The following is a 14,670-nucleotide window of genomic DNA, read 5'->3' on the forward strand; positions in this document are numbered from 1 at the left end:
ATATAGAGTATATATGTATAGTGCTCTCCTATAGTGAGCCCAATTCCTTTATTTTTGCCATAGACTGAAAACATGTGGGTTTGACATCAAAAGATGAACCATTTTATCTGTCAATTTAAAGAAAAATGCAACCAAACTGATCGGGAGATCCTTCATCATGCAGCAAGATAACGAGCCCAAACACACAAAGGAGTTCATCAGGGGCAAGAAGTGGAAGGTTTTAGGTTGATTAAGTTTTTTAAGGGTCTTTCTTTACAGCTCTCACAATGTTTCTGTCATTAACTGCTGATGTTTTCCTTGGTCTACCTGTTCGACACCAGTGGTTTCTTTCTTCTTCAGGACATTCCAAATGGTTGTAGTGGTTATGGCCAGTTTTTGTGTAATGGCTCTGATTGATTTCCCATCTTCTCTCAAATTCACAATTGCTTGTTTTTCACCCATAGACAGCTCTCTGGTTTTCATGTTGATTCCACTTCTAAATGCAGTCTGCATTTAGAAGACTGCATTTAGAAGTTAGGATAGGTTCTGCACATGCAGAACCTATCCTACCCAATCACATGTTTTCAGTCTATGGCAAAAAAAAAAAGGAATTGGCCTCACTATAGGAGAGCACTGCATATAGGCTATATATGTAATTATTATAATCCATTCATTTTTAAATTTACTGTTTTACAAAAGAAAACCAGAAAAAATATTAAAGCACATTACTGTTTCTTGATTAACATGTCAAATTATAGTTATTTACTTTCTTTCTGCATTCCTGAACAGAAAAAATAGTTTTAGTGGCTGAATGTTATGCTTCATTAATTTCTGACTTCTCAGATAAGAAGCCCCAATTTGGACATAAAAAAGGTGAATTCAGTTTCTTTTTTTTTCTGCACATATATTACATTTTAATTGGCAGAGAATAATCGAATTATTACAAAAAACTTGACGACTGTTTAAATTTTAGAAATAAATATGCTGCAGGACTTGTCTTGTATTACATACGTTCTAATTTCCAGCCATAGCGATTTGCTAATTGCCTTGTTTCAAACTGCAATTACAAGTTAAAAAAATAACTAGTTAAGTTCAGTCCTCACTTTTATTCACACCAGTGACATTACAGTTACTCTCCATTTAACAAATGATCAAACAAGACCTTGTCCTGACACGAGGCATTCTTTTTCCTAACGCATCCAATTAAGCAAGTTCAATCTCATCAAGCCGTTATTAGATAAATCTCTCATTTGTTTCAACAAAGCGTAGCACAGAAGGGCCCAGCAAATCCCCCGACTGCAGTGGAATATAATTAACATTAAGATAAATGACGTAACCTCCTCAGTTCTCTGCTCTGCATTGTTGAGCTACGTCTCTGCTGCTGTAACTCTGAGGTTCCATATTTAATTAACCTAATCAATGTTAGTTCTTGGCACGGTGACATTCATCTCAGGAAATAAAAGAAAATTATAAAGGGCTGTAAAACATCAACGAATATTCTTTATAGCTTATTACCAAATGCATTTTATTTTATGTTCTGATCACACAAATTGGTTCGCCAGAACCTCACTTTAATATTATTGCACTCATATAAAGTATATTACAAAGTAAAACACCATAAGAAACACGAGGGGAAGTATCTTGGAAAACCACATTCAGGGGTTATTATTCAGCATTAAAAAAATCTTAATTGAAATGTAATTAAGTTAACTTACTACGAATACTCCCGTGGCGGTTGCTGGTCTTTGAAACAGGGGGAAGCTCATTTCAGACGCAGTTATTTTGCCTTTTATCAAATCAACGTCTCACTCACCGCAGTAAAAAAAGCTATACTGTGCTGTCTCATAGAGATCAGTTAATTCTGAACAAACTAGTCATATAGCTGATCGCGTTCTACCGCACCTTTAGTAATGAAATGTCAATATAACTGTACATATTTGACCATTTATTTTATGACATGGGCCACACGGTTGGTGTAGTGGTTAGCACTCTTGCCTTTGCGGCAAAACGACCCGGGTTTGAGCCCCAGTTGGAACAAGGGTCTTTCTGCATGGAGTTTCCATGGTCCAAAAACATGCAATATGGGGATTAGTTACACTGACAGTGAGAGTGAATGGTTGAATGGTTGAATGGTTGTTTGTCTCTTTACGTCTCCCTGCGATGGACTGGCGAACTGTCCAGGGTGTGACCCCGCCCATGTCAGCTGAGATTGGCACAGCTCCCCCCGTGTCTTAAGTAAATAGTTATTAATTTAACCATAACATTCAGTCAAGTTTTTACCAGCATCGTAGATGAGAGGCTCCACCAAGGAAGCACCAAGCAGAAGAAACTGCGTCTTTGTCCAGATCCTTTTAGATGCTTTGCTGCTGTCTTATTAACATACATGTTATGTTTTCAGAAAGCGTTGGTTTGCAAAGAGATAGTTCCATCGAAAGAGGATACCATATAGTGTAATTCAGTTGCTATGCAACAGACTCATTTGGAGGCTTAATTCATCCTGCTGCTGCCCAGCAAATCCTTATCACAATCCTGTCAACCCAGCCTCAAAACCTTTTTTTATCAAGCAATCAAACAGTTGCTAAAGTCATTTGTTTTTGTGTCAAATTCAGTGAATGCTTGTGCCAGAACAACCACTGGGACACAACTTAGTAGCTCAGCGCAGGCTGTAGTTTTAAAATGGAGAAAAGTAAATAAATAAATGTCTTACTGCATTGACGAGATATGAGAGACGCCAGCTGGAGCTGGAAATGTTCAAAGAAAATGTTTATTTTGCTCTGATATACAGTTATTGTATTATGCCAACAACTAATTAAGGGACTTTGTTCCAGAACAGCTCATACAACTTAATTGCATCACACAGTTTAGTATAACACCACCACTAAGGCCTGCAAAATCCATCCATCCATCTTCTACCGCTTTATCCTCCACATGAGGGTCATGGGGGGGTGCTGTGCCATAGACAGGGGGTACACCCCGGACAGATCGCCAGTCCATCACAGGGACAACCATCCACTCTCACACCTATGGTCAATTTCCAATTTACCTAATCCCCCATATTGCATGTTTTTGGACTATGGGAGGAAACTGGAGAACCTGGAGAAAATCCCCACACACACACAGGGAGAACATGCAAACTTACCTGCAAAATTCTAATGATAATAATAACAATGATAATTATCATAATAATAATAATAATAATTATAATAATCACTTGTGTCTCTCTGTCCTCTAGCCCCTGAAGCTGCACTGTGATCTCTGCAGCATTGTGTCCAGCTCTGGCCAGATGTTGGGGCAAAGCGCTGGCCCACAGATCGATCGTTCTCCCTGCATCTGGAGGATGAACAACGCGCCGACTCGGGGATTTGAGCACGATGTGGGCCACCGGACGACGCTGAGAGTCGTCTCCCATACGAGTGTCCCCCTGCTGCTGCAGAAACCCCAGTACTTCTTTGGGCAGGGCAATGACACCATCTATGTTGTGTGGGGGCCGCTGAGAAACATGAGGAAGGATGGGAAGGGAATTGTGTACAACATGCTGCGTCAGGCTGTGGAGAACTACCCGCATGCACGCATCTACATCACCACAGAGGAAAGGATGAACTACTGTGACACGGTCTTCAAGAAGGAGACAGGCAAAGACAGGTGAGTGAAGACGGTCTTCCTTTTGTTTTTGCCACAGCATGATTAGATCTCTCAAAAGAACTCAGTCTTTATTACTGACAAATTCAACACTCAGTCCTTCGCCGTTCTCTCTGCTGTTCTCTGCTATAATATCGACCTCATCATTGCTGATGGTCTGCCCAGCGCTCTGGGCTTTCCTTGTCTCACATCCTCCCTTTCATGAGGCGTTATCAAAGTAACTTACTTAACGTGCCCTCTCAAGAGGCTCTACACAGCACTGGAGACAGTCTTTTAAAAAGAAGCTTTAATGTGGAGCCTTCAAAATTGCGCTGCCTGGGTTATTGACATCAGCAAAATGCTGGTCTGGGGAAAATCTGGCTAATGAGGCACCACGATTCTGGCAGTCTCGCTAAAAACCCTTAGTAGCAGCTGGACTCACAACTGCTCTAACAGCGTCTTGGCAAACTTGTGAAATGGTTTAAGCTGCAGATAAGGAAAAGAAGTCACTGATGATTGATTTTATTATAGTCTACCAGGGCTGTTTGTTGGAGATGTTCGCTACAGAATACTCTACAACAGCATTTAAAGACGGACCCATCTGCTCTTTCCTTCTTTTGTCATTTCCCAAAGATAATGACAGGTTAATGACTATGAGAGCCAGGCTTCAGTCCCTCCATTGTTTAGGATGAACCTCATTTCCCAGGCGAACCTCCGCTCATTTTTCAAAGCGCTTCACATGCCTGACTCTCCTACGTGTCCTCAAGACCTCTTTTAACATCTTAAGGAGATTAGCATGCACGGTAATAGGTGCAACATTCATTCCGTTTCAGCTCCATTGTCTCACAAGGGTTAACACTGAATTTCATGTAGAGTGTCTGTGTTCAGCTTGGCTCAGCTTTTCCGAACATCCAGGAAGCACAGACAGAGACATGGGATTAGGGAGGGATGCTTGGGGAGAAGAATCCTATTAAAGGACATAATTCTCTAATGCAGTGCTTCAGTCATTACTGATTAGTAACAGAGAGCAAAGTTAGTGTGTAACAATGAACCACAGCTAATGAATATGAGATGAGCGTCTAGAGGATTGTCTCTGTGTGTCTGTCTCTGCCGGTGTGCGACGGTATTTCTGTCTGAAACCAGTAGATTTTAATATAACTTAGCCATGTTGTGTATGTTTGTCAAGGGCAGTGCAACACGACAACGTAAATCTCGCGTTCTCCGTCCTATCCCGCACAAAACACGTCTCTCAACAACAAGACACACTTTCAAAACACTCTCCCAGAGCTGCTCGTTTGGCCTTGACCCTGTCATTTGTTTGTGTGTTCACCGGTCGCTGGGTGACATATGGTGTGTGGGACAATCCCGAGGCAGTAATTCAAAACTGAATCTAAAGGGTTGGTCAGGAAGCTCTATCAATTCAAGACGGTGTGAAAAGGAAACTTAACGAGACTCCGCCTTAAGGTGGAAGAAGGGTGAAGATGGTGCCACAGTAGTCAGGTTCCTATTAGCCCTTCTTAATATGTAATATTGATTAGTAACACATAGGCATGTCCCGATCCGATAATGATATTGGATATCGGTCCGATATTGAGTATCGGATTATATCGGACTGCCTCTAAAATCTCTGATATAAGCACTCCGATACAAGCAGTCCATTCAGTATCGGCCAATACTCAAGGCTGCAATATCGGTATCTTATCGGAAGTGAAAACGTTGTATCGGGACATCCCTAGTAACACAGAAAATTTGAATATTGTACAAACGTTTTACGTGGGAATAGAAAGAGATTCAGCGAATAAAGGAATAATAATAATAATCCATTTAATTTAAGCCGTAAAAATACAACATTCAAAGCTAAAAACTTAAAAATCAGGTAGGTAACATAGAGGGGGAGTGTCTTGAGTCTGGATTTAAAGGTGTGAAGGGAGTCAATGTTGTGGATGTCGTGTGGGAGAGAGGCGGGGGGCAGAGTGGCTGAAAGCCCATGGTAACAAGACAGGCAGAGGGTGTAGTGAGTTGGAGGGCAGCTGATGATCTGAGAGATCATCAGTGAGAAGGAGTGAGAGGATGAAGGAGGTCAGATGAGTAGGAGGGGGAAAGATTGTGGAGAGTTTTGAAGGTGAGAAGCAGGATCTTGCATTGTATTTGTTATGTGACAGGTTGTTGGAGGACGGTGCTGACGTGCTCTATGGAGGCTGATGTGGGCAGCTGAGCTTTGAGTTAGAAGCTTTGCACCGACGGCTTATCTCAGTCAACTAAATCCCAATATTCACTTAACAGCAGCGGATGGAAACACACAAAAATGCTCATTGTCATATTTTAATGGATACTGACTAGTGAAGAGCACATCAATAGGTCAGTGTTAAGCATTTCACAGTATGCTTCATGACCTTTTTGTTTTTTTGTTACATATTTAGTGAATAAACAAATCGGCTTACAATTGGCATGTGGTGTGACATGAGGTCAGTTTCTATTGTTGCATGCAATGCAATACATTCCTTATGGAGCTGGAAGAAAATGAAAATGGATGTTTTAGTGAAAACAGCTCCACTAACATATCAGAACCTCACTGAAAGTCTTTTGGGGGGAAACAGTAACAATGTTCTCTCTGTGAAATGTTCCTCTGAAGTCAGTGTGATTGAGGAATCATGGGAAAATGATTTATGAAAGAACAAAAACAATAAGTCCCTTGTATGTCTATTGCAAAGTCATCATACTATTAAAATGTGTATGTGTAATGTCAACCTGGAAATAAGTAGATCTTCAAAAACATCACCAGTGTTTGGAGAAAGATTTATCTTGATGCCCAAGGTCACTTTGACGTCCTGATTCTAATATCGCCAGAGAGTTTTGTCGTTTTCCACGTCTTCGTCCTCTCCGATCATTTAGGGCTGTAACGGTTATTTTTTTGTTGTTGTTGTTTTTTTTAAAATAATTAAAACAAGCTCTCTGATTTTTCTTAAAGGTGAATATTTTCTGGTTTCCATGCTCCATGTAATAAAGAATATTTATTCAAGAGCATCATTATTTCCAGGTTTGGTAAACATAGATGAAAGACTTTCTGACATCTTACAGACCAAATAAGTAGTCGATTCGACAACTATTTTGATAATAGAGTAATCGGTTTGAAGCTTTTTCATGATTAAAACAAGATTCCCATTTGTTTAAGCTTCTAAAATGCGAGTATTTTCTTGATTTCTTTGCTCTGGATAACAATGAAATCATTAAAAGTGAATCAAAACAAGACATTTGAGATCATCCTCATTTCCAGGTTTGACGAACACCAATCAACATTTTTTAGGTTTTCTAATATGTTATGGACCAAACGATTAATCTATTAATGGAGAAAATAACCGACAGATTCATTGATTATGAAAATAATCGTTTGTTGCAGCCCGACGATCGTTCCTCTATTGCCCTACAACGCATGAACCATAGACAGGAGGAAATAATCTCGTGAGTAAGTAGTAAGCAGAGAAAAAGTCGAGATAAGAAGACAATGAAATGTCTGTGTTGAGCCATAGATGTATATTTGACAGCAGCTTAAAGTCGTGTAATTGCACACTGCACCTGGAAGTTGCACAAGCTGAACCTCTCCGTTATCAGCACTACCTCCTGAGCTGCAGTTGTTGGCTGTCGGACGAAATCGGCGTGGCCCTGTTAGCGGCGGTAGATAACAGACCGTACAATGACACAGGACTTAAATCACATTGTCACTTTACAGCACTGCCACCTGGGCCTGCGTGACCAGGGTCTCTGCTTCCCAGCCAACTGCTCGTTCAGTACATGTGTATGTGCCAGAGTTTGTGTTTGTGTGGCGGTGAATAAAACAACAGCATTCCTGCAGAACGGTGTTCCCCATTCCGTCCAATCGGGATTATTTATCTGCTGTAACCTTTTAGAAAATTCAGTTGAACCATGAAGGTTAATGTGGCACTTTTATTTCAGAACAATCTGCTCTGCAAGCCGCGCCGGGAACTGCAATATCACGGTCACGCCATCTTGTCGTGCCCACGGAAGAGTCACACTTACACTTACATTCTTTAATTCATCGCCTATCCTCCGCTTTATCCTCCACATGAGGTTGTGGGGAGCTGGAGCCGACACATACATTCTCCAGATTTCACTCTGTTGCCAGAAATGCTATCCTATACATCATTTGATGCACATACAGCACTTTAACATCAAATTGTGCAGTCAGAGGACACCATTATGTGTCCTCCACATATGGATATACTGTATATCTCCAGAGGAAGCTACAATTGAAACTCATTCACTGCAATATTCGGAGGGAATTCATTGTGCTTTGTGCTCGTTTTGTGTCCAGATCACCACAAATCATTTCTTCCTACTTTTTAAAGTGATGCTGCTCACACACAGACACATACTGACATAAACAACCTCCTTGGTGGTAAAGCCCATACGTCCACCACAACCTAAAGCTGTGGTACTGTGTGTTATTTTGTATAATTGAGTTTTTATCTGCCTGATGTTTACTTGATGTCTCCGTTCATGTTCGGCTTCATTAAAAAAAAGGCTAATTAAATTCCGTCTACCTTCATCGCCAAGTCAACATGTGGATCCAACCCCTTTAATCTGGTTTGGCCCAGAATCCAATTGATTATAATGAATCCTTCCAAAACATTTCATGAAAATCTGTTGAGTAGTTTTTCCCCTTTATCTTGCTAAAAGCAAACCTGATGTGTTTTACCTCATTGGCAGGATGTTTACCCAGAGCAGTGACGTAAACAACAAACAAAATTACAGCTAGATGATGCCAGTGGCCGGAACCAAAAATGGATTTCTCATCTATAATTTATCATTAGGGATGAGTTAGTCTAATCATAGCTGGACTATGTGGCAGATGCTCCGCTCTCTTGGGGCCTCAGAGTATTATTTTAATCTCTTTCTATTAGTGTGGATGTCACTGCTATGTAATCATGCTTCATAATCTCCGGGCCGTCCACTTTGTATGACTGTATACGTGCCCCTGGTATCCAAGTCAGACTGTATAAAGCACCAATCACTGAACTCTGTTGATGAAATCTGTGTCACGGTGCGATTGAGAGTAGACACTGGCTTCAATGTCAAATGTATCCGCACCTGTGTACTGTCTTGTTTACCGGGTGCAAAGTGTGTGACTGTGTCTGTAATTGCTTCGTGTATTGGATGTCGACAGAAGACGAATCTGCGCATCACAGAATCACTGCTGTCGGCTCATGTGGGAGATTGGAACGGTGTTTGCTGCAGCATTGCCACAAAATTTTAATTTCATGCTTTTCATGACACGTTGTTAAAAGAGAAAAGAGACGCTCTGTGTCTCTCTCCACACGGAGTCACTTCACACACATACGTACAATAGCATTACTAATCAGCACTGAGCAGTTGCTCTCTATCCGAACCCAGTTTTTTTTTCTTTCTTTTTGAAGGCAAGCATGTAATGACTTAACGTTTTTGCGCTGAAAGCTTGTAATTGCCACGGAGTCGCTGCGTTAAATGAAGCCACGGGAAACACTGGCGCTCTCGGTGGTTACTCTACAGGTCATTTCAGAAGAGCAAAAAGTCATCAGGGTCTGCGAGCAGCTGAGGAAGTGATCAGAACCTTTGTTTTCTTTGTTCTTAAACAAAATGAAGTGTGTGTCAGAGGCTGAAGGCAAAAATCTGTCTTCTTTAGAGTATAATTGCATTTAAAGCCTAATGATGTAATGATTCTCTGAGGATGGCTGTTGGAAGTACAGATAATTGTATTCCCTGTGTCTGTTAGAGAGAGGACGGTCACAGGCTTCATGTCGGCATGTAATTATGCTAAAATATCAAAATACTGTAAGACCACCTGGTGAAATCTACTCTTCCATGGTGAATGAGCTGCACTCTTGATTCCTTGAGAGTGTAACTGTAGCTCAGTGGTCACCAACACAGCGAATAAGGCACACAGTTCTAAAAATAGCAATGACAAAAGTGATGTAGTGCAGCTGTGTGTGAATTCAGCCGGAGACGGTGGATACGATGCTCTTTGTGAATATAAAACAGTGTAGAACTGATGCTGAGGACGTAGACCTGGCTTTGTCAATCGACCAACCACGCGCGCCGTCCGAGGAGGTCCATGCTGCGGTGCCATGCTTTAACGCACAGCCGAAGGGTAAAGAAATTCTGGATGTTTTAATGGACAACTTAGATTTCTACCGACTGAGAAAGGCAGGTGTGTACATGTCTGGATTAGGCTGGGTTATCTGTAGGATGGTGTTCTTACGGTTGTGAGACACTTTTGTTCTTGTCTTTTGATTGTGAAGTTGACAATCTCTAATATATGTATGTACATTTAAAAAGAACAGCCATTTCTTCTCCAAAGACAGGCAGATTTGGGGATTAGACAAATTGGACACTCTAAATTGACTGTGAATGTGAGAGTGGATGGTTGTTTGTCTCTACATGGCCCTATGATGGACCACCCTTTTCGCTCTATGTCAGCTGGGATTGGCACCAGCGACCCCTGCGACCCTCATGTGGAGGATGAAGAGGGAGAAGAGGCATTGGTCAGGGTTAGAAAAAGATCATGTTTTTTCCTCACAGCATCAACACATTCTCCATAAAACACACAAAGAAATAAAAATGCATCACCGAGGTAAAACACACAGAAATGTCCTCGTAATGCTGTGAAAAAAATCAGCCTTTGTTCTCAACTTGTGGTTCTCATGTTTTTGGTTAGGCGGTGTCCTAAGAATACTGTGTAAACCTGTGTGTGAGAGACCAGTTAAGTGGGGACAGTTCGTCCAATTACAGACAAAGGCCCTGTAGAGGCAAGTATGGTTTGGGTAATTCTTCAGGAAATGACATGATATTAAAGCAAGGGTTTAGTATGTGGCTATGCATGAATGAGAGAGAGAGAGAGAGAGAGATACCTGTGTGTTGTGTTTTGGCATGAAGGTGAGAGCATCAGAGTGCATGAGATGTGGAGCGCCGTGGTCAGGCATGAGAGTTTCACCTCTGTAAATTTTTACCACTTGGCTGTCCTCCTTCTCCTGCTCCTCCTCCTCCTCCTCCTCCTCCTCCTCCTCCTCCTCTCAGTCTCGCTCCCGCTTCTTTTCCCTGGTCGGTGTTTGACATTTTAACTGCGGCAGGTTCTGAATGCCAAGTCTCCTGACAGTGCAGATAAGTTGCTCCCTCTCTGTATATACATGTCTCCTAGATCTGCTAACACCTTCTGACTTAGAAGATGAAGCTTTTTTTCTGATGTTTATGGAGGGAAAAAAAGAAAGAAGAGTCCCTTCTTTACGCTCGCTGTACTGCAGTATCACAGTCAAATAATCTGCAAAGTAGGCTACATTTTAAAATGCACATCAGTGGTGAGCCAGAATAAGATGGATCTTCTATCAGTGTCCTAAGACAGAAGGATGAGTGCAGCATCAGCAGTAATGCATCCTGTCACTGATGTGTTGGTATATGTTCAGCTCTAAATTGGATGTGAAGCAGTCGCTTCAGATTATAGTCATATAACGCTGTGTGAAAAAGGGAAGCAATCACCTCTTGGCAGCGATATTAAAATCTGCTTCTAAAATTGTCAAGTCCTCATCGCCCCAAATAGAGCGATGCGCGTTTGAGTTTCTCAGCCGGCGACAAACAATAATTCAGCTGTTTGCTTTGCCTGACAAACACCAGCTTTTGGATTCTTTTCAATCAGCCAATGTACCGCGGCACTGCTTCACAGTTTGTTTGACTTTTAGATGCATTGACACATCATTCTAATACCAAGAGACCCGACAGTTAGGTTGGTTTTTTTCACTTGAAAAGTGGGTTTTATTTATACAGCACTACAGCACAGCAGAGAAGTTACCATGTGACATTTTTCATATATATATATATATATATATATATATATATATATATATATATATATATATATATATATATATATATATGTATGTGTGTATATATATATATATATACACATATATACATATATATATATATATATATATATACGAGGCATGTACTTGTACAAAGTTCAAGGTCAGGGCACATGTTTTTGAACAATGAATTCCTTTTTAAGCCAAAATGCACACGTTAGCTCTGAGTCTGGAAAAAGCTGTTCGCAGGTCATTTGTACAGAGTTCACTCATGGATGCACAGAGAACTATCAATCAGATAGTGAGGGAAACTTTTCCTAAAGACAAGTTTCAGGCAAGAATTTATGGACTTTGATGTCCTCTGAAAATGTAATTTTGTATCATGTCTGCGTGTTCAGATTTGAATTATGAATGCGTCACGAGGAGTTCAGATGCATGGACGGGGCACGGGAATGGACAAGGAGATTTGGTATTGTGTAAATGTGTCAAATTACCGACTGTATGATGTGTTAAAGGAAGAATAATCGCTCCATTATTCCATCTGTCACACCGTTCAGATTTCAGATTTGTATGCGGCATCACTTCCCGTCTTCATAATGTGGTGTGATGAACATGAAAATGTAAAATCATGGCAGCGTGTGCTGTAAGCCTTGAGTTGTTGGAATGAGAAGGTTTTTGCATATTAAGGTCGTAACACATTTTTCTTTGTGAGGCGCCGTAAATCGTCTTTATGGTAAGAGAAGAGGAGAGACCCGGTGTGGTGAAAGAACAGCCCGAGCAGTCGCAGGGAGCTTAATAGTACGATGGTTATTGGACCTTTTCATGGGATTACTCCCTATTGTGAACATGTGCAGCAGGGAGAAGAGGCTGCTCTAAACTATTCATTGCAGCAAGTGAGATTAATTGATTATTGAGCTTTAAAATCAATGATAATCAGTAGTTCTGTGTGTAATTCTGAATCTTAAGTCTATGTTTTGATCTCTGTCTCTGGAGAAATCTCTTTACTTTGCCCTTATCTTCTCTGCTAAACCTTGTTTTTTTTTCGCTCCCAGTCTTGGCCAGGCATCTAATTAAAATCAAATATTGCAGAGCTTATTGACCTTTACCTTTTAGACCATTTTTCTACTCCTGTTTTTGTAAAAAAAGAAATAAAAAATCTATCCTGGAATCATAAAATAATGGCTTATTCATCTACCAAATCTTTTTAGACTGGTCCTCACCTCCTCTGGCCTTTAAGCTTATGTTATTCTGCTTTTTCTTCCAAATAAAACTGTATTCATAAATGGTTTATAGCGCTTGTGTGCACAACCAGCATTGGTTGTTTGTAACTGTCAAGAAAGGACACTCGAGAGGCAGATGTAAACATTTACGAAAACACAAACATTGAAGTTGTACAAAGCACAAAAGGTCGTCAGAGGCAAGATCTTAAAACACCGGCAAGGTCAAAAAACATGATCAGGTTCAGAACAGGGAAGCAAATAACAGTCGTGCATGACAGAAAAGCAATCTGGCAGAGACTGAAGGGATATGGACCGGGATATGTGCTGCCTTCAAATGGACCGTGTGAGCTCATGGTTGTGACACGGGAAGTTATATGCATGGAACACTTGGTGTAGTAGAACTGCCAGGCAACTGCAAAATGGCTGCTGCAGAGGCACAACTGTATCACAGTTTAGCAACTGGGTTATAGAAATATAGCATACTATGACAGAAAGCTACGTCAGCATGTTCCCTGGCATAATGTGAAATTACAACAATGCTGAAAGAACAAAATGACAATATATTAACTTTTATTTTAATTTCTGTGGCCTATTCTGTGTCATACTTGAAAACAGGTCATGAATATTGGTGCCTTCAAATGGGACAAATTCATTTGTGCTAATGGCATGGATGTTGATGACCATATCAATGCCAGAAGACTTGTGTAATGCAGGGAATGAATACAGAGGATAAAGTAGTATTTTCCTGGAGCTGAGGACACACTGCCCTGATAGGGGAGCGGTTGATGATCCTCCATATCCCAGCGTGTGCAGCACTGACCTTTTTGGGGTCGCCATGCCAACAGTTTGACGGCCATTTGGATGAGAGAGATCACTGTGATTGGCTGTAAAACCAATCTAAAGAAAGATATTGAACTTTCTTCAGTACGTGACTTATTTAACATCAACATTTTGACACAAATACAAGCACGACGTGGTCGTCTGGGCCAAGTATCTGTGTGATGTGCGTAAGGAGGCAAACAGAGACGGCAGTTTACTCGCACCACTGTGGACAAGTTGTCATACTTTCCATGTTCCAAATCCGTGGAGAGCCACTCTGCATGTGCGTACCTGTTCCATTCACACTAAATAAGAATCCACATCCATGCACGCATACTCAATCTCACATTCCATTCTTGCATTGATTTCTCACCAGAGGTTTGCCCTCATTTGTATGCACTTGTATTCTTTGAGTGCTGAGTCGTACGTGTGGGTACCAGCGGACCTCCTTGGATCATTTCAATCGGGAGTCCATGGTCTCGGTCTTCTTAGTTCTCCTCTCCTCTTCAGTGTCAGCTGTGTCCAGAGTATGTGTATTTGTAGATTGTGTATTTGTTTTCTTTTTCTTATCCGAGCAGCAGCTCATCATCTGTACAAACTCACGCCACCTTTTTCTTCAAGGGAGCTCCATATAATTTATTCACTTAATCGCATTGCGCTCCAAAATATTTGCACTTTTGTGTGCGAAGGACTTGAGTCTGAATGTTTTTCCAAAGCTTTTCACAACAGGAGAAAATGATTAGGTGCTAAAGATACACAGAGTACTGGCACACAGCGTCAGCTTTTGATAACTAAAATGACTAACCCAGGTGGGAAGGAGCTGTTCTGCTCAGTGTTTGTTTCGGAGGATTAGCGCCTCGGCTATAGGCACTAAAATGCAAACAGCAAACACCCTTGGTGTGTGTGTGGCACGCTGTGATTCTGCTGCTCGACTCGCGTTGACTAATCTGCCTTTGTCTTCCAAAATGAGAGACGAGGTGATATAATCAGTTTGAAATATCTGCCCCGGTTGTTTCAGACGAAAAGGGGAAGAACACTCGCTTTGAAGTGTTGAGACAGAGACAGAGAGAGAGAGAGAGAGACGGGGAAATGATCTGTGGGTGGTAACTGTGTGAAACTACTATCAGCTCAGGCAGACGGCCTTTGACTTTGACTAAATGGAAACATTTTTCTCCTGTGGTAAAAAA

General features: G+C 41.2%; 1 protein-coding gene across 1 annotated transcript in view; it reads left to right on the forward strand.

Annotated features, from left to right (window-relative positions):
• Positions 1 to 14,670, forward strand: part of st6galnac3 (ST6 (alpha-N-acetyl-neuraminyl-2,3-beta-galactosyl-1,3)-N-acetylgalactosaminide alpha-2,6-sialyltransferase 3) — a 72,623-nt gene that overhangs the window by 25,696 nt on the left and 32,257 nt on the right. The window contains exon 3 of the mRNA XM_058640178.1: positions 3,212 to 3,621. Within this exon, the coding sequence (XP_058496161.1) occupies positions 3,212 to 3,621 (410 nt within the window). The remainder of the gene's footprint in view (positions 1 to 3,211; positions 3,622 to 14,670) is intronic.

Source organism: Solea solea, chromosome 1 (genome assembly GCF_958295425.1).
Source record: "Solea solea chromosome 1, fSolSol10.1, whole genome shotgun sequence".
Classification (NCBI taxonomy): Eukaryota; Metazoa; Chordata; class Actinopteri; order Pleuronectiformes; family Soleidae; genus Solea; species Solea solea.